Source organism: Exophiala xenobiotica, assembly GCF_000835505.1.
Source record: "Exophiala xenobiotica strain CBS 118157 unplaced genomic scaffold supercont1.4, whole genome shotgun sequence".
NCBI classification, from domain to species: Eukaryota; Fungi; Ascomycota; class Eurotiomycetes; order Chaetothyriales; family Herpotrichiellaceae; genus Exophiala; species Exophiala xenobiotica.
In genome coordinates this window covers 185,060-204,764 of record NW_013562491.1, presented here as the reverse complement: position 1 = coordinate 204,764, position 19,705 = coordinate 185,060, and the positions used below count along the sequence as shown (strand labels likewise).

Here is a 19,705-nt window from a genome sequence, read left to right as displayed (position 1 = left end):
GTTGCGTGGGCGACAACCACGTTCTCTCTTGGACGTTTTGAAGGGCACTTTGTCCAAAGTAGAAGGGCAGAATGCGCTGGTAATTGGTTGTTGTGTCCAGGAACGCCAGTGCCGCATTGATTTAGGGTTGATCTACCCTCAAACCCAGTAAAGGCGCTAATCTTGCATGCCATCAAGCTATACCAGATTGTGAATGAGGTTTGGCGTTCTGGGTTGGCTTGATGCAGACAGCTTACAACCGGATTGGGTTGGTCGGACTTTAGTTCCTCGCTCCCAGCGGTGGGAATCCCTCCAGTCCAGACGAGAGAGCCATCGTCCCCTCAAACTGTCATCGACGTTGTCCGTGTGCTTCTTCTATGACACTCTGTCGGTACACATGGCTGCGGCAGCTGATCAACTTCGCGTAGTCAGTCTTCGGATATCTGCATGTGCGGAAAGTGGGTTTCCAGCCCTGGTATGAGTAGCAATCTTGCGCTCTCTCGAGGCGACATCTCGACCAACCGCTCTACCCACCCAGAGGACAGAGAAGCCGTGACTGCTATACCAGCCAACCAGAGGCTTTAGAGGCCTTTGCCATCTCAGGCACATGCTGACCTAGATATCTAGGCTGGGTACCGAGCAAGTCCAGCCGGGAGAGTGACCTTTCGATTATTGAGTTTGGCCCCAGCCCAATGGCTAGACGGCGTGCTGTACTCTTCCTCATAGAAACACACCACTCGGTCTTTGAGAATAAATGAATTTGCATCAGTCATGTAAAAGAAACGGCTACGTTCGTCAGCAAGACTCTGCTGACGACAGCGCATATTGTGTCATCAACCTTTGATGCCGTCGGCATGTTGACTTGAAAGCTAGCGCGAAGATGATAGTAGAAAGCGCATATATAAGTCCCCGGGCAGGTCTTCTCCCATGTGGGATATTCACCTCCATCTTCAAGATATTGTTATTCTTGCGCCATATAAATCGCAAGCCGGGATGGCCTTGACGCCGAAGTCGTCATGGTCTCAGCGAAACTCAAAACCAGCTCGACAAGCTATTACGCACAAGTTCCACCTCCTCCCAGATTTTCCGGAAGGAGTCCTGAAATACCCGATCGACATAGTAGAACCGTACGAGTATCGCCCGGGTTTGTATCCAGGTCTGTAGTTGCAGGCTCTGCGAGACTCTGGCGAGAGCAGTCACGAACCATGGTCGCTCACGTTGGCCAAAGGTTAGGTGCGCTCCGTGAAATAACACCCACAGGAGCGCCCTGCTAGCAGTGCCCCAGCAGGACTTCAAGTCGGTCATTATAAGTGCATTCTGTAAATCCTCGATATGGCAACGGGCGATCTTGCTAGATGGTTGGACGACACAGTAGTGAGCGCTGCTGAAGGTGACAAAAGCTTGACGAATCGCTTCTTGGATGGGTCGATGCGTCCCATAGTGGTCGAAGGGATATGAGAGCAAACGATGGTCAATATTGACGCGCATGATGGTGGCTTGTCTTTTGATCTCCGGGTGAAAATCGTAAACACCGATTAATTCGAAGCATCTGCCATTGGGCGTTAGCGAACACTTCGCTAAAAAAAAAGGACAGAGCGGGCTGCTGTGAGGCCGGAGCTGGGAAAAAAGGATTCCTTACACCCATGCTTTCCGTGCGTTTTGGAGCAACTGGAACATCTCGCCATCGAAGAGAGGACTGAGTTCGGGGTCTTGGAAGGCTTCGCCTATTCGAGCGATCGCTGGGTCGCACTTTGACAGAATATTCGAAAATTGCTCGTCTGTGAGTTGAAAGTCACCCGGCACCATTGGAAGAGTGGGTTTCGTTCGGGTCCTAATGGCCCTCCAGAAGCATCCTCTGTGTCGTCTTTCGATTAGAAGAGCGATATCAAGTCGAGTCGGAAGAAGAAGTGGTATACGTACAGCATGACGCCTTCCAGTGCTTTCCGTTGTAGCCCATGAAATCCGCCTCTCCACTCCAGCAGTCTCTGTACACCATCCAGGTGTACACATTCGTCACCGGCAAAAATCTGTAGGAGAGTATCAGATGCCGTTGCGATTGGGCAATATGCAAAAGCCATAGATGGGGATGTACCAACCTCTTGCCAGAGAAGAAAATGGACCGCGAGAAGCGTTGATGGCTCGGCCGCAGCTGTTGGATCCGCCAGAGATTCGTTCAGTGCCTCGATGGCTTTGACCTTATATTGAAGTCGTTCTGAAGTCATATTCCTCCTTGTTGGAGGACCGAACCCGGCCACAGTAGATTGTTCGATGTCGTGGGCCATGCAAGTCAGGAGAGCGTAAAGTAACGCAGGCTTCTGGCCAAATAGTGGTACTGCCCATCGACTATAATCGTCCCTTTCTACCTGCGTTGGTTCGACCACTGGTAGGATCACGTTAAAGTACCACATAAAGACGCTTTGCATCTGTGGAGTCATCGGAATCTTGCCTGTGTCGAAGGGATCAACTCGACCGGTGTCCAGGTAAGTAGTCACGCTGGGTGCGTGATAGTAATGTAGCGAACCGACTGCGGTGGTCCCACTCGGCCTTTCAACTCCTTCTGGTTCCTGTGAGGGTGTTTGAGAGCCATGTTGAGGTTCAGGATGACGAAGATCACCAAACAAACGAAAAGGAGCTGCTTCGGCTTTTCGCACAGCTTCATCTTGTCGTGCCTGTTTTCGTTTGATGAATGCATTCTTCTGCGCTCGACGATTGATTTCTCGCTTATCATGTATTGTTCCTGCTTTGATGATTTGGTTGCGGGAGTGCGGAATGAACAGCAGGTCCATCCGACTCCCTGGCTCGGTCTCTTTTTTTGCACCAACATCAGGGAGACCGGGGGTATTGGGCAGAAGTTGGCCTTTCATGACATGAACCGGCGCGAACACTGAGAGTCGTAGTAGCGCAAGAAACTCAGGATCCTGTCAGATTTGTCAACGCATTCCAGTTTAGATTGATCAGACTACTCCCAGCGAGTTTAAGGAGCCGCGGAAGAAGAGATAGGACATGAACAGGCATCATCAGGGTAGTGCGATCGAGGTCTATGGGAGTCCGGGAGAGGGGCTTATGCGATTAGTCAGTAAGCGAGTGTGAAGGCAACCCATTTGCCTTAGTTGGAAAAGTGATCGATTTTTTGTGCAGTTCATCCGTAAAAGAGCAGGCAGAGTGAGTCGAGGAGTCGAATATCTTCATGAGGCGAAGTGACAGAAAACCAGACAGCGTGACAATAATGCTGGACATCACCTCAGTCCTAGGAATGGATGTGGCCATGGATCAAATTGATCGACCGGGATGAGAACGTCCCGAATTCGTAACGACACGACCATTATTGGCGAGGGGACCAGACCGTCTGGCGGCCGTCCTTGTGGAGCAGGAAGGCGAAGGGGAGCAGACAGGAAGGAAAAGCATCTAGGTTTTTGTGATTGTCTTGGAAACATGCATTTAGGCCCGGTATCGAAGGATGAGTAGAGGCATGGAAAAGACATAAATTCGAAATGGAAATGGTATCATCTAAAGCCAGTCATAAACCCTTCACCACCTTGATTAAACATTAAATACAATCCTATACTTTTAATAAGCAGGAACCGCATGCTCTCCCATCGCGCCTTCAATCGCCATATCGTCCCTATACCACGCACGGTGCGCTGTCTTCAAACTGCCCAACCTCTTCAAGCTCGACGATCTGCTGATGTTACTGTTCATCCGCGACACACCACTCCTCAAGCTCTTGAATCTCGTGATTTGAGGTCTATCCGCATCTGGAATTGACAGATGCTGGCTGGACGGACCCGCCGACTTGGGCCGGGGAATAACGTCGATAGTATCTTGCCGGATGGCATCACCCTCAGATCTTGTGATAGAAATTCCCTCCGCACCCTCCTTCCAGCTATCGTTGTCAGAGATGGATCCGCGCTCACGCATGTCGACCATCTCAAACGCGTCTTGTTCGTCTCTTCCGCCAACGAAAGAAAATGGCGTGGTTGGACGATCGGGCTGTTTGCTTACATTAAGCTGGGAATAGTTCGTGTCGCGATCAGCTGGGGGCCCTTGCATCGCAGCGCTGATCATATTGATCAGTCGTCCTGCACTCTGCTCGCCGGATTGGTTCTCGTCGTTGGCGAGTTGCTGGCTCGGCAAAGGCGCCTGTGCTGGAGGGGCCTTGTTCTTGTCCTTTCTGCTCAATCTGCGGGATAAGGAGCGGATAAGGGACGAATGGCGGACTGGCTTGATCTCCTGCCTGACGGCTCTCTCGACAAGAGGAGACTCATCGCCGTAGTTCGAGAACGGAGACTGGAGTGTGGGCTTGTATGTCGTGGTCGACGGTGGAATCACGTCGATTTGGGGGTAGACGGAATTTCGCTGGGCGGCTACGTCTGGGCGGATCGAGAGACCGGCCTGGTGGATTCGCATGGCGGGATGGCTTGCCATGGGCATGGGCTCGGTGACGGTGTGGACGTGACTGGGTCGGCCTTGGTCAATGGATTGTGGACGCTTGTGGCGGCCGCATTTGTTGCAGCATACTACTCGTCCGCCTGGAGAGGAGCCAGGCGAACTTGATGGTCCTGCAGTCGTGCTTTCTGAGATTCGTGATCGGTGAGAGCTCATCCCCTCTGATGCTGTGCGCGTGTGATGGCTTGCAGGTGGTGTCGTAGTGACTGCTGTTGGTGCACTGGCCTTGCGCTTCCCACATTGACCGCAGTCTTGCCCTTCAGCGCGTTTCTTTCCGCACGTTTCGCATTCCGGAGAGTTTGTCGATGCCTGCGAGATGTCTGGGGACTGGATGGGATCGGACGCTTGCCGCTTGTACGTGGGTGGTAGAGCTCCATTGTGCATGTCCTTGGCTACCCTGACCGACTTTGCAGACTTCTCCGTGGGATGGGATCCTGGGTATGGGTTTCCATCAAGACGTCGTAGATCTCTTGATCTTCTTTGGTTCGCGTCTGGTCTGTGAGGGATAGGCGCAACGACCGGTGCCTGCGATCGCCGTTGAATGGGCTCGGTCTCGACGAGAGGCGATACGGGAGAAAACGGGGACGGTTGGTCAGCGGTCGATGCTGGTTGAGGAGCGAAATTGGACGAGAAGGGGTTGGTGGATGGAAGATCGGAGTAGGAACCAGGTGTCACAGCACTCATTACAGGCACGGGTTGTTGCGTCGCTTGCGGCAGACTTTCATATGGTACAGCATGCTGCAGATAGGCGGTGGACGTGGAGGTTGGTCGGCCTGGATAGGCCGGCGGAGGCTGCTTTTGCAGCTTGGTCATTGTGTGGTGTGATTTGACAATAAGAAGTATGGAAAGACTGGTTGAAGGACGACCACCAAACGAAAGACGAAGTAGTCGACACGTCAAGTATCGAACCTTTGGGTAGGAAATCGAGGAGGCTGGTGATGGGAGAGAAACAGTGTTTGTGAGCCGAAGTTAAGTTCGGATGGACTTGACGATGAGGAGAAGAATACGAGGAGGAAGGGTGGAAGTGGTATCGGCAGCTATGGTCACCTAAACGAATCCCACTCCAGGTGCCTTGCTTGTCCCGTTAGGCTGGCCAGGGCTTGTTTGAACGTTCCTTTTCTTTCTCTCTCCGGCTACTAAAACCGGCTTGACTGAGTATGAAGCAGCAAGCGAAACACAAATTCACACAAGGGAACCATGTGCGTGTGAGGCACAGCTCTATTCCTAAAACGAGCCCGGCTATACTTCGTCCCACAGGTACATGCTTTTGGCTGTGCTCTTTCACTGCAAGTTTGGTACCTACTGAACCAACCTCGGGAGGTGCTCAGCACCTCATTCGTGCCCATTTCCGCAGCAGAGCCTAAGCCTCGTTTGGGCGGCCCCTATTTTATCTCCAACCCACGATTTCTTACGCCTGCGCCTCAGCCAAGGTTCCTAATAAGGCCCAATTCCTTCCACCCTGCGCAACCCACGAATCGGACACCTTCATTCTATTACGAGTTATCACCACATGGCCTCGGTGGCTGTCCGACTTCTATCTTAAGAACCGTTCCATCCAGTTTTCAAGCATTCAGCTGACTAAATCACTTTGGTGAGTGTTACGCCTGATACTCTTTGTCAATGTTGCGGACTCAGTCTGCTGGTGAGAATTCCTCAGTTTGTGCACACCACGTGGAACCCGCCGCTCAGCTCTTCCCTGCGTTCAGGACTTACTATGGTAATGACGATCTGGATCTTTATCAGCGTCATTGGACACTTGACTGGCGAGCCGATATGCACAAGCGCAGAAATCTGGTTGTTGTCGGAGTCCGGTTGTCTGGCACAGGGCTGATTGGTCGGTATGCAACTCCATGAACACAAGCTAGCATTCTCTACGTCAAGAATATGCACCATTCATTCAGGGCGGAAATACACAACAGCCAAGCTAGGCGATCAAGGATATGGAATTCCCTGATTTCTTTGCGCAGTAGGCATTCCACGCTTGAGTCCAGCCTACAACATGTGCTGTACGGAGTGCTGCTGTACGATCCACGCACAAAAGCAAGCGAGTGGTTTGTACATTTCCAAGCTTGCGGCACGGTGGCATTGAAAGCTTGGTCGAACCTGGAATCATCCCTCCTACCCAACCGCCTGCAAGGATGGCATATGCAATATATTCCGGCTTTGTCGTTGACAATCCGCAAGCACTACTTCGATATGGTGCATATTACAATCACGAACTTGATTCGTGATATCATTGCGCCTGTAGATATCCTTGGTGTCACAAAGATGCAGAAATCCGAACCAATCAGAGAATTTGACCGAGCTCAAGATCGTTCCATGACTTTTCCGTGCCTTACCTCGTAGCTGCAGGTCTCATAAATAACATCCGAGGGAGCGGCGGTTGGTGTATCCTGACCCCAGATCGCCGGTAAGTGTCGTCGCGGTTATCGTGCATTGACAGGCTATTAGATAGCGCCTCGTTGTGCTGCAGTCCGGTTGATAATTTGGCTACCGGCTGGGTGCTTGTTCCTGCAAGAAAAGCCTGCTTTTGAGAGTACATCCAGCCTACGTGGGAGCAATATTATGCGAGGGATGAAGCTTTCCGCCCACGGCACGGTAGCGAGGTCTAGGATCCTGGACGAGCTGGAACTTCTGCCTTCATTGTGCAGGTTTGTGCAACGGTTTGCAGCCGTCGCATTAGTCGGGACATGAGAACCCCTGGGAACATATGACCGCAATATTGGAATGATGCAAGTTCCGTCACTGGCTTCGTAGTAATACCTGGTAACCAGGAAGGCCCAAAGATCTCACCGTCGCATTGACAGCATCAGTGGCTGTATCGGACAGTAGCATGACCAAAGGTTTCATGCCAACCAGCGTATTGCAGACGACGCTTGCCTCGAACGTGGGATGTGAGGCGGCTGCTGTGTCCACGGCGTTCGCTGGTATCCTTGCGTTCAAAGTCTGCGTCGATGCGAAAGGGTTAGGGCACCTGAAGAGCAACATCCACACCAGCACGAGTTGTTGAACCCGCTCATTCAAGGTCACACATGCATCCTCGTAGAATGACTCGGTCGCTCACTGTTTATTCTTGCGAACAAGTGACTTCTAGAATGCCATGGTAGCATCGGGACGCTGCAATATCACAGTCAAGTTTGCTCGAGCCTCGAATCGACACAGAGCGGGATGTTCGGGGATGTTCACCATGGCATGAGTCGGACAGGTTGACTATCTGTGAGTCGCAGCTCTTGGGAGCGGCATTGACCAAGCGGACCGGGTCAATGATCTGGGCTGGAGGATTCTTGTCCATGAGGGCCGAAACGCTCAACTTCCATCCCTTGTTACCCCTCCACGATGTGGCCGAACCATGGCCTGACATTTTGGTATGAAAAATACTAAGGTAAATGGATGCGACTGGTGACAAACATCATAGCTTTTGCAAGGGTCATGCGGAGCGATCCAGTCATGATCTTCCACAGCTGCAGCGCTAGTGCTGACCTTGTCTGGGAAGGCAGAGGCAGGCAGAGGCAGGCAGAGTTAGGTAGGCCGGTGTGCGAGACTTAAGCGAGCCAAGCAGCAACCACAATTCTTAGCTAATGCATGGGTGGAAAGATGGCGGCGGACAGGATCCGCGGCTGACAGAGAGATCTAAGCGAGGTCTGTAAGAATCACCAATAGCAAGGCTAAGATGCAAAGTAAGTGGACGGACAAAGGAGTTCGACAACACCACAGAGTGAGAAGCGATGTCAAAGTCCGTGGATGCCCTAGCAAACAGGAAGGTGCTTGTCCGCTCGAGGTCTCCTATCTATGAAGATACTCCATACAAAGGAATAGGTGGGTAAGATAGCCATATCAAATGTCACAGTATGGCGGCAAATCCACCTTTGCCAAGTAATGTCCCATCTCGGTTCGAATCCTTTGCGAATTGTTACATACTTGTACTTGTAGTAGGCCAAACTGGCAAAAAGGAGAGGGAGGAGGTGCTCGGCTGTAGACATCTCAAGTCTCCCTCCTTATCGATTGGGGAGCAACAGGGTCAGGCATTATCAGCGGGTAGGGCGCATTGTTGGTTCACGGCCTGGCGGAGACTATGGCTCGTGGTACAAGGACTTGTACTTTAGAGTCACTCCACCCAGCGAACGGGTCCGGTCAACTGTTAAGGCTGAAGAAATTGGGTGTCGCGTGAAAGGCAAAAGGGTCCGATCTTGAAATCACTGGCATGCGAGCCCTATCGTCAGCACCTTGGACTTCCTCAACCGGCTACGACGAGCCGGAGAAGCAGAGACACAACAACAACGACATGTGAATAGTAAACAATCAACAATAATGCAAGGTGGCCGATAGTGGATAGAATGAAATGAGCTGGCGCATGAGAAATTCTTTCCTGTGCGCGGATCGGACGGCCAAATTCAGCCCCTTGTCATTGGTATGAAATTATCCGATAGCATCGTTAAGTTATCTTGGAGATTGCAGCCTGAGAAAAGCTTCAAGTCTCGTTTGCACAAGCTTAACTGGTGTATACATGGTGCTCACCACGTTTCGCATGGCAACATCAGCCCTGACCACGCCTCTCGCCAATATAGGAAACATCATACTCGCGGTGAGTTCGAGTCAAAAGCCTGAGCCACGGACAAGGTGGACCAATATTGGATGGATGAAGGCGGATGGAAGGCGGTATGGAACTCTTACCAGACACCTGGTGTGACTTTGATGCGGGTTTAGTGGATGATGGTGGAGGAGATGTGGAAGAGCAGCACGCAGTTGGCCTAAAGGCTTGGAGCAGCCACTGTGACGGAAGCGGCATGGCGCCAGGGCCTGAGCCCCAAATATAGGATATCAGACCAGGAGCCCTGGTCGCTGCTGGGGAGTAGCACGACGCTAAACGGAAGTTAGATGGGACAAACCTGAAGCATGTTTGACCCGTCCTTGCGATTCTGGTCCGAGCATATGATCCCTTTTCCCCTTTCACCCTCCTCAGCACCCATCCAGGAGCACTCGGCTTGCCGCTGATTTGTCCCCAAGTCCGCCTAGCATCCAAGCCGCCAGTGAAATTGCTGTGTTGGTTCGCAAAGGATTCGCTTTTCAAAGCTTCCAGGGAGTTGGTTAGATACATGATGACCAACCTCAGACCTCCTATCGCGTTTGCCACGGCATGGCCGTTGTCTGTCAGCTTTTGGTTCGGGGATGCGATAATGATGGTACGGGTCCTGGAGATGCTTGGTTTGACGGATTTCTTGCGCGGAGGTGCTGGGATTGCTCTCAATGACATAGTGCTCTTGATTCAGCCTGGAATCACCAAAGTCAATTCATCATCGAAGGCAGCCCGAGCCCACAATAGCATTCTCACAGCAGTACGGAGTAAACAATCGAGACTCGAGGCGTCAAGCAAATAAACAATTCGGAACATAATAATGCTCAACGTCATGCAGTCATCATTTGGGAATATGCGGACCCCCAGATTTTGTCTTGAAGGCTCCCCTCCAATCTCCTTGCCGCCACTGGAGGGACGTGAGGGACCTCTCAGCCTCAGCACCAACAGGGGTGAAGAATTGGGTTTTTTGACGTATTGTCAACTTGCGACTGACCGTCTTTACAATTCTGTAATGCTTCGTATTGGGACTGCGTTCATCCTCCAGGTCGTTACCACATACCTGCCTGGGTAGGTACTGCGACGTGGTGCCTGGCCTTCGGAAAGGGTTTGTGGTACTTGGACTCCAGGACTATTCGATGCTCGACTGGCACAATGTAGCAATTGCTGCTCTACACTATGAGCGTTGCAGTGGAAGTTTTGCATCTCGTCTGATGAGTAAATTATCGTGTCTGCAGTGCCATAGCCGAGGGACCCTCACGGACCCTGCAAACATACCAACTGGCTCTCAACGGGATTTTCAAGCAAAAGGCACTCCAAGGTGGTGGCAGGTCTGCAGGCCAAGCAACCCTACCAAACCTGCAGTTGCAGCTCGTAATGCAACAAAAAACTTTCCTTCCCCAGGCTCTAGTGAACGTGACAGCCAACGGCACTCGTCCGCAGCTCCAAGTGCGGCTGAGGTTCATGCGATCATCGCCTCTATCGGCCATGCTGACAGCGCAAGCCTAGTTAGCAGTCGAGCAAGTCAATGGGTGGCCTGGAGCGGGCGATGCTGCGGAGGTAAGGCGGTAAAGCATTGTAAGATTACGAGCCGAGCTTGGTAAACCCACACAGGCCATTGCGCTGTCTCATCTGGATCAACCCCTGTCTTTGCCGCATTCGGGCGCCGAAGCAGTGCTGACTAGGGTTTTTGGGAAACAATCGCGGCATCTCGTGGTGGAGTCCCTCGTTAACTTGTTATGACCGCAAGACTCGCACAAGAAGCGCCTCTCCAGATTGGGACTCGTCGTATCCTCAAGTCGCCCTCGCCATGCGCTTGATTTCCAGCGCGCAGATCTCGTTGCATGTCCTGCGGCCGGTGGATCCCACCAGGGGGGGCGCTGTCAATTCACCTGCAGTCTCGTCTCCTCCACTCACCTGTCGAGCTCATTGATCTATTTTCATACCCGGGCCCCGTCAACTCCTATATGATAACTAGCTGACCATTCCCTATTCTCCCCTTTCCTCTCCCGTGTAAATCAACGTTCGTTCGAAGTCGTCGTCTCTTTCAATCGTCAACATGGAGGAGGTCTACGTCTTCGGCGACCAAACCGCCGACTGCAGGGCCTTCTTCGCCAAGGTCTTCACCCGGAAGGACGATGTTATTCTACAAGCCTTCCTGGAGCGAGCCGGCGACGCCCTCAGAATCGAGAACAGAAACCGATCCCATCCTTCAAAAGCAGTCCCTAATTTCTCAACCGTTCAAGAGTTGGTCGATCGTTATTACAGAGGCGAGGCAAAGGATGCCGCCGTTGAGAGCGCTCTCGTTTGTATTTCTCAGTTCACTCATTTCATTGGGTACGTGCCTTGACCTGCCCCTGAAAATCGTCGGGCTCAGCACTGACCTCTCTCTCCAGCGCATTCGAAGAGAGAACGCCTTCATATATTCCTCATAATGCAGATGCACGATTGGTCGGCCTATGTACTGGTTTAATTGCGGCTTCAGCGGTCGCCTCTGCAGACTCATTGACAGCTCTTCTTCCCTTGGCCGTCGAGTCCGTCCGAATCGCCTTCCGAGCCGGTGCCCACGTTGGGAGAGTAGCAGAGCAGATTGAGGGCGACTCCAAGTCAGGCTCATGGTCTACCATCGTTGCTGCGGACGAGAAGTCGGCGCAGGCAGCTTTGGATGCTTTCCACAAAGAGAAGGGCACAGCACCAACAAGCAGACTATGGATCAGTGCATCTTCAGCCACTTCCGTCACAATCAGCGGTCCTCCATCAACGAAGGCCGCTCTTTTCGAGGATTCAGAATTCTTCCGAACGCATAAAAATGCCCCTGTATCAATATTTGCTCCCTACCACGCATCCCACCTACACTCCCAATCAGATTTGGACAAGATCCTGCGACCACAGACGAAGAACATCTTCGGAAACACCACCGTGAGATTCCCAGTCTGCTCCAGCGTTACTGGCAAACCAGTCGAAGCTCAAAATGGATACGAGCTCCTCCAAAATGCCCTGAAGGAGGTTGTAATTGAGCCACTGCGATGGGACAAGGTCTTGAAGTACTGTGCCTCTGGCAAGCCTTCAGAAGCGAAGGTCTTTGCTGTTGGCCCAACAAACCTTGCCAGCAGCGTTGTCTCGGCCCTCAAGGCCAGCACGTCAAAGGTTACTCTCGAAGACCAATCTCACTGGAGTGCCGTGGCTCCAGCAGGAACTCAGCATTCGAAGCGAGAAGCTGACATCGCCATTGTTGGCTACTCCGGTCGATTTCCCGATGCTGCAGACAACGAGCTTTTCTGGCAACTGCTGGAGAAGGGGCTCGACGTTCATCGACCAGTTCCTCCGGACAGGTTTCCTGTCGAGTCTCACACAGATCCCACATCCAAGAAGAAGAACACCTCACATACACCGTTCGCTAACTTCATCGAAAAGCCTGGTCTATTCGATGCCCGATTCTTCAACATGTCTCCTCGAGAAGCCGCTCAGACCGACCCTATGCAGCGACTGATGCTTGCAACTGGTTACGAAGCTATGGAAATGGCAGGTATCGTCCCTGACCGAACTCCATCCACCAAAAAGGACAGAATTGGTACCTTCTATGGTCAGACCTCCGACGACTGGCGTGAGGTGAACGCCGCCCAGGACATTGATACATACTTCATTTCCGGGGGTGTGCGTGCCTTTGGCCCTGGCCGCATCAACTACTTTTTTAAGTTTTCCGGACCCAGTTTCTCAGTTGATACTGCCTGCTCCTCCAGTTTCGCCGCCATCAACGTGGCCATCACCTCATTGAGAGCAAATGAATGTGACACCGCCTTTACCGGTGGTGCCAACGTCCTGACCAATTCCGATATTTTCTCCGGTCTTAGCAGAGGTCATTTCCTTTCCAGGACAGGATCCTGCAAAACCTGGGATAATGATGCCGATGGTTACTGCAGAGGTGACGGCGTCTGCACGGTTATCATGAAACGGTTGGATGATGCTATGGCCGACCGAGACCCTATCTTGGGTGTTATACGTGGTATTGGTACCAATCACTCTGCTGAGGCAGTTTCCATTACCCATCCTTGCGCCGAGAACCAGGCCTTCTTGTTCGACAAGGTCTTGAAGGAGTGCAACGTCCCTTGCAACGAAGTGAACTACGTCGAAATGCACGGAACTGGTACTCAGGCTGGAGACGGCATTGAAATGGAGTCAGTCACATCTGTCTTCGCTCCTCGACAGAACCGCAGACGCCCAGATCAGCCATTGTACGTCGGTGCAGTCAAGTCCAACATCGGCCACGGTGAGGCTGTCTCGGGCGTCAGTGCCTTGATCAAGGTCCTCATGATGCTTCAAAAGAGCAAGATCCCACCTCACACGGGAATCAAAAAGCAGATGAACAAGAACTTTGCCCCTGATTTGAAGGAGCGCAACGTCAACATTGCTTTCCAGCCAACACCATTCCCACGCCCTGCCGGTGGCAAGCGAACCGTGTTCATCAACAATTTTAGTGCAGCTGGTGGTAACACGGCGATGCTTCTGCAGGATGGACCTGAAGTGGCAAAGGAGCCGACAGCTGACCCTCGCTCTACCCATGTTGTCACTGTTTCTGCCAAATCCTTGGCCTCCTTCAAGAAGACACTCGCAAAGTATGAAGCGTACCTGGCCGCCAACCCCAACGTTGGGCTCACTGATTTGGCATATACCGTGACAGCTCGAAGGGCTCACTACAACTACCGTGCTGCATTCCCGGTCCAGTCAATTGCCCAGCTGCAACAATCAATTAAGGCTATCGCTGACCAGACTCACAACCCTATTCCTCTTGCCGCTCCACAAATCGCCATGGCATTCACTGGACAAGGCTCGCAATACTCTGGCATGGGTCAGAAGCTTTTCGAGACGTCTAAGCAATTTCGAACCGATATCGAAGAGTTCAACGAGATTGCCCTCCGACAAGGTCTGCCATCCATCATGCCTTTGATCGACGGATCCACAGAGGTACAGCACCTGCCACCAACAGTCGTACAACTGGGAATGTGCTGCGTCCAGATGGCTCTTACTCGTCTCTGGGCTACTTGGGGAGTCACCCCCAGCGTGGTTATTGGCCATTCTCTGGGTGAGTATGCTGCACTTCAGGCTGCAGGTGTTCTTTCCGTCGCCGACACCATCTACCTGGTTGGAAAGCGAGCACAGCTCCTTGAGCAGAAGTGCACGGCTGGCACGCACGCGATGCTTGCAGTCAGATCCCCTGTCGCTGGGCTCCAGGACGTTGTTGCCAACAGCCAAGGCAAGATCGAGATTGCATGCATCAATGGTGTTTCGGACACTGTTCTCTCGGGCACAATGGCGGACATTGATGCTGTTGCACAGAAGTTGGCTGACGCTGGTCAGAAGTGCACCAAGCTGAAGTTGCCATTTGCTTTCCACTCTTCGCAGGTTGATCCCATCCTCGCAGACTTCGAGAAGTTGGCAGCTCCTATCAAATACCACGCTCCACGCGTTCCGGTCATCTCCCCCCTTCTCAGTGACGTTGTCAGCGTCGGTGGTATTTTCGATGCTTTCTACCTAAGCAGACACTGTCGCAAGACTGTCGACTTTGTTGGTGGCCTCTCTTCTGGCATGTCGTCTGCCACCATCAGTGACACCACCCTCTGGCTTGAAGTTGGTGGCCATCCTTTGTGCGCTAGCATGATCAAGTCATGCCTGTCTGTCCCAACTTTGGCAACCATGCGCCGTGATGAGGACCCTTGGAAGATCATCTCCACCTCAATGGCTGGTCTCTACACCTCTGGCAAGGCCCTCAACTGGGATGCCTTCCACAAGGAGAACGAGTCTCTTCGTGTCCTGAATGATCTGCCTTTCTACGGATACGACGAGAAGAACTATTGGCTTCAGTACACTGGTGATTGGCTCCTATACAAGGGCGACTTCCCCAAGGCTATTGCACCAGCTCCAGCCGCCACCGCTTCTGCTGGCCCTGCAAAGGCCCGTAAATACCTGTCCACTGCAGTCCAAGGAATCGTGTCTGAGGAGGTCAAGGGCAAGACTGTTAACATCATTGCAGAGTCCGATTTCGCTCACCCCAAGCTGTTCCCAGTCATTGCTGGCCACTTGGTCAATGGCAGTGGTCTCTGCCCATCCACGCTCTATGCTGACATGGCCTATACCTTGATCAACTATGGTGTTGACTTGCTCTCACCCGGCGAGAAGGTGGATATCAACATCGGTACGATGGACAACCCAGCACCTCTTCTCCTCAAGAACATCAACCAGCCAGAAAGTCAAATCGTCCGAATGGCCATGTCCATCGACATGAACGCACGAAAGGCTGATTTCACTGTCACTACCAACAACGGAAGGAAGGATGTTGTCCACGCCAAGTGCATTATCCGATTCGAAGATGCTGCTGCCTGGAAGCAGGAATGGAGTAAAACTTCATACCTCATCCAATCCCGAATTGATCTCCTGAAGCACAAAATGGAGAATGGTGAGGCCGACAAGGTCAGCCGTGCAATGGCATACAAGCTTTTCGGTGCTTTGGTCGACTACTCTGATATCTACCAAGGTATGCAGAGTGTGGTCTTTGACGGGCCAGAATTTGAAGCCACCAGCAACATCAAGCTCCGAGCTGGGCCCAATGATGGCGACTTCTACTTCAGCCCTTACCACATCGACAGCGCCTGCCATCTTTCAGGATTTACGGTCAATGCCACCGTCAACCGCATGGAAGAGTGCTACATCTCCCATGGTTGGTCCAGCCTTCGTTTCATCGAGCCGCTCAAGCATGATAAGCAATACTTTGCCTATGTAAAGATGCAACCTGTTGCTGGCAGCAAGATGAGGGCTGGCGACGTCTACGTCTTCAACGAGGACAAGGAAGTCATCGGTGTTGCGGGTGCAGTCCGTTTCCAGTGCATCCCTCGGAAGTTGATGGATGTCATGATGCCCAAGCCCAAGGCTGCCGCTGGCGGTAAGGCTGCTACTCCTGTTTCTGCACCCAAGGTCTCCGCTGCACGAACACCTGTTGCCGCAGCTCCTGCACCCGTCGCGGCACCAGCGCCGAAGGCTCCCAAGGTCAAGACTCCCAAGGTCAAGGCGCCAAAAGTCAAGGCTCCTGCCCCACCGAAAGCCTCTTCTGCTGGCAGTCTTGCGGTCCGCGCCTTTGACATCATTGCCAAAGAGATTGATGTTGACCAGTCTGAGCTCAACGACGACATCCAATGGGCTGATATGGGTGTCGACAGTTTGATGTCCTTGACCATCTCGGGCAAATTCCGTGAAGATCTCGACCTCGAGGTGGAAAGCACTCTCTTCACCGACTACTCTTCGGTCGGTGCTCTTCGCAAGCATCTTAGCGGCATGTCGGGCCCCGAACCATCTGCTGCTGCTGGTGACGCAAGCTCTGTTGAGTCAACCGACTCTGGCTCCGAGAGTGATGACGACACTGTCGAGTCTGGTATCACCACGCCCGACACCGAGGACTTCCCAGCGAAGCCTACCGAGCAAGGCAAGTCTGCTGCCGTCGAAGCTGTTGCTCAGGCTCCGGCTGCTTCCGCGGATGGCGGTGACATGATTGAGACCATCCGCGTCGTCATTGCTCAGGAGATGGAGATGGATCTGGCCGAAATCACTGAGACTACTGACCTCAGCAACCTCGGAATGGATTCCCTGATGGCTCTCACTGTCCTCGGCAAGCTTCGTGAAGAACATGAAATCGACCTCGACCCTACCATTCTGGCCGATAACCCGTCTCTTGGCCACTTGCGCAAGGCGCTCGGCCTTGAGAAGCAGAAGGCTGCTCCACCACCAGCCCCAAAGCCAGAGGTGAAGCAGAACATCATTGTGGCTCCTGCCGCTCCTCCGGTTGAGGTTGTTGTGCAGATGCCCCCTGCCACCTCTGTCTTACTTCAGGGCAATCCAAAGACTGCCACCAAGAACCTCTTCCTGTTCCCCGATGGATCCGGATCCGCCACCTCTTACGTCTCCATTCCCGCTATTGACAGCAAGAACTTGGCAGTCTATGGTCTCAACTGCCCCTTCATGAAGGACCCTACCAGCTACACCTGCGGTATCGAAGGTGTTTCCAAACTCTACCTTGAGGAAGTCATGCGCCGACAACCTGTCGGTCCATACATCCTTGGTGGTTGGTCTGCTGGGGGTGTCGTCGCCTACGAGGTTACCAGACAATTGGCCGACCTCCAGAAATCCCGTCCAGACAGGAACTATCAAGTCGAGAAACTGATCCTCATTGACTCACCGTGCCCCATCCGATTGGAGCCTCTGCCTGCCCGTCTTCACCACTTCTTCGACGAGATTGGTCTTTTGGGAACTGGAACCGGGAAGACGCCCAACTGGTTGCTGCCTCACTTCGAATACAGCATCAAGGCTTTGACTGCCTACCGTCCGGAATTGAAGTCGACACATGACTTCAAGGCACCACCGACCCTCCTCATTTGGGCCACCGACGGTGTCTGTGGCAAGCCAGGTGATCCACGACCACCGCCGCAAGCTGATGACCCGAAGAGCATGAAGTGGCTCTTGGACAACCGAAACGACTTCGGTCCCAATGGCTGGGACAAACTCTTGAGCCCTGAAGTCTGCAAGATGGTTACCGTCAATGGCAACCATTTCACCATGATGAAGCCTCCAGTGGTAAGTTGAAGCCCCACCGACTTGTATTTGATCATTTGCTAACTAGCATTCCAGGCTAAGGGTGTTGGTCAATTTATTCGCGAGTCTCTGTTGGTGTAAAAGAGCTCGACCTTTTCACGCAACGAGATACCTGATAGAGGCGAATTGGGAATTGTGTATGGATATAGACATTGGCTTTTCACGACTTGCTTGCTTCCTGAGAAAAAGGGTCGTACATATTGAATGGGCTTTGCTAGCGTTGTTGGCCACAGGTTCTCTGATGGGCATTTTCAGAAGCGTTTTTGGCTTGCGGCTTTTGGGACAAGTGCTTTTTCTCCAGATTGTCGACGGTGAAGCTTTTCATGGCAGGCGTTGCATAGTGGTTCAGAGAAGGGCAAGCGGAGTGATCATGGGGAATTGTCTCTTTATCTTTTCGAAGGGGCTTATTTTTACAGCCCCTTCAAATGTCATTCATATCTTTACGAAGTTTGAGATTCTTAATGCGCATCTTTTGACAGAACTTCTGTTCGTTCTGCTTCCGGCTGGATTGCATCATGAATGTTCGGTTCTCTTTTACCAGCTTGCCTCCGTCTGTTGTCAGTTGATGGATTGCATTTCGCTGCTGGGCCTCTGCTGTTTAAGACGACGAAGCTGAACGCCAACACTGAACTTCCATCTTGCGAAGTGTACACAGTTACCGACCGTCTGGATGGAGGCCCTGTGCTTGACCGATTGGCGTCATCTGTCGCTCTCCGGGACAACCGGCACACAACCACAAAAAGCCACCCGTCGACGAAGTGAAGTACCAAGAAGAGATCTACATATGGAGAGTACGGGAGGCTTCTCGCATGTTGCACTTATTTGGTCTTTAATGTAGCACAGGTGGCTGGCTGAATGACTACCTACGTACCTAAGGTAAGTTAGTATTATGTAGGCCGATCGTTGTTGACTTTTCGCGGACCAGCAAGTTGAGGCTACGAGTTATTACGCAGTATGGCTCGTCTGCTGTGATACCTCAATCGATTTCTTTCTGGCGATTTTGGGTACCTCGGCATGCGCATCTGTGTGTCTGTATGTATGACGCCAGCAAGTCCAAGTCCGAACCCGCCTTTTCCGATTGCGGGAAGCCAAAAACACGGGAAAAAGGGATCCTTTGAATTATTGGATTCTTGGGACATGCATGTCTCACTCCTCCTCGCAGGCTCGGCACCCACTGAGAGGTTTGCAGCGTAATGGTTGCATACCTGACCTGGCAGCGTCAATGAAGTACTAGTACTAGTACTGTGTAGAACATCTATGCGAACGCATTGCATGAGGTTGACAAAATTGGCTACGTACTGTACTACTACGAGTGTGGTAGTCGGGGGTCAATATTGGCTTGGTGTGCGTCACCTCCGTCACCTTTGGGAAGGCTACTACTGTATGTACAGAGTACGGAGGACTGTGAGACTGAAACATACATACCATGTCCATCCATTCGTGTCTGTGTGGGTGCGAGTGGAATTTCATGGCCCGGATACCTGGCACCCAGCCTGGTACTTTACCTGGGCACCCTGGGCTTGCTGGTACTCGTACCTGACATCTTGGCGGTAAAATATTGGTGTGACAAGCCTGGTCGGTACTCGTATTTTGTTGTTGTTCCTTTCCTTGCCATCCTGGAAGGTAATTTAAACTGACGTGGGGATGGCTGTTGACGTTGGTGCCATCATGGTGCCTTTTTTTTGTGGGGACTACAACATTGTTTTATTTGATGTTGCTAGGGGACGTTGGCCAGCCTCGGGGGATGGGATGGGATGGGATGGGATGGGATGGGAAGAAGGTTGTTTGTTATTAGGCCTTGACGGGCTGCCAGAAATTGGGGTGTCAATGCTAGTAACCTGGTCGAGAAATACAAGACTCGTCCGGATCTGATAGTTTCGTTGTGGCGCTCTGTGGCGCCGCTGAGAATGACGAGGGGGACTGAGACTACTGTGACGTGTAGTGATAGGACCCATCGTACTCCGTAATGGAACGTGAGATCCGGTGGGTTCAATATTCCGGGACGACGGCGAGGCCGCGCGGGTCCTGGGATTCCACCTGGGTAGTTAGTATAGTGTCGTCGAGTAACTTATGCAT

At 52.3% G+C, this 19,705-nt stretch overlaps 3 protein-coding genes across 3 annotated transcripts; 1 reads left to right on the top strand and 2 right to left on the bottom strand.

Annotated features, from left to right (window-relative positions):
* Positions 1-710: 710 nt before the first annotated feature.
* Positions 711-3,069, bottom strand: PV05_06235 (uncharacterized protein). The gene is made up of 3 exons (XM_013458953.1): positions 1,900-3,069; positions 1,619-1,834; positions 711-1,528 (listed from the first exon to the last, which is right to left on the bottom strand). The coding sequence occupies exons 1-3, from the start codon at positions 2,841-2,843 to the stop codon at positions 1,012-1,014; spliced, it is 1,677 nt and encodes a 558-aa protein (XP_013314407.1). The 5' UTR covers positions 2,844-3,069; the 3' UTR covers positions 711-1,011.
* Positions 3,070-3,425: 356 nt separating this feature from the next.
* On the bottom strand, positions 3,426-5,492 carry PV05_06234 (uncharacterized protein). The gene has a single exon (XM_013458952.1). It carries the CDS (start codon positions 5,236-5,238, stop codon positions 3,547-3,549), a length of 1,692 nt encoding a protein of 563 aa, XP_013314406.1. The 5' UTR covers positions 5,239-5,492; the 3' UTR covers positions 3,426-3,546.
* Positions 5,493-10,931: 5,439 nt separating this feature from the next.
* PV05_06233 (uncharacterized protein) lies at positions 10,932-18,110 on the top strand. The gene is made up of 3 exons (XM_013458951.1): positions 10,932-11,332; positions 11,392-17,611; positions 17,666-18,110. Exons 1-3 carry the CDS (start codon positions 11,055-11,057, stop codon positions 17,708-17,710), a joined length of 6,543 nt encoding a protein of 2,180 aa, XP_013314405.1. The 5' UTR covers positions 10,932-11,054; the 3' UTR covers positions 17,711-18,110.
* Positions 18,111-19,705: the final 1,595 nt, after the last annotated feature.

Bases quoted from the DNA above. Each gene is read 5' to 3' on its own strand.
- PV05_06235 (XM_013458953.1), bottom strand. From the start codon at position 2,843: ATGAAAGGCCAACTTCTGCCCAATACCCCCGGTCTCCCTGATGTTGGT. The intron at 1,835-1,899 runs GTACGTATACCA...AAGACGACACAG, and splicing joins GCACTGGAAGGCGTCATGCT to AGGATGCTTCTGGAGGGCCA. The intron at 1,529-1,618 runs GTAAGGAATCCT...GCCCAATGGCAG, and splicing joins AACGCACGGAAAGCATGGGT to ATGCTTCGAATTAATCGGTG.
- PV05_06234 (XM_013458952.1), bottom strand. From the start codon at position 5,238: ATGACCAAGCTGCAAAAGCAGCCTCCGCCGGCCTATCCAGGCCGACCA.
- PV05_06233 (XM_013458951.1), top strand. From the start codon at position 11,055: ATGGAGGAGGTCTACGTCTTCGGCGACCAAACCGCCGACTGCAGGGCC. The intron at 11,333-11,391 runs GTACGTGCCTTG...CTCTCTCTCCAG, and splicing joins CAGTTCACTCATTTCATTGG to CGCATTCGAAGAGAGAACGC. The intron at 17,612-17,665 runs GTAAGTTGAAGC...CTAGCATTCCAG, and splicing joins CCATGATGAAGCCTCCAGTG to GCTAAGGGTGTTGGTCAATT.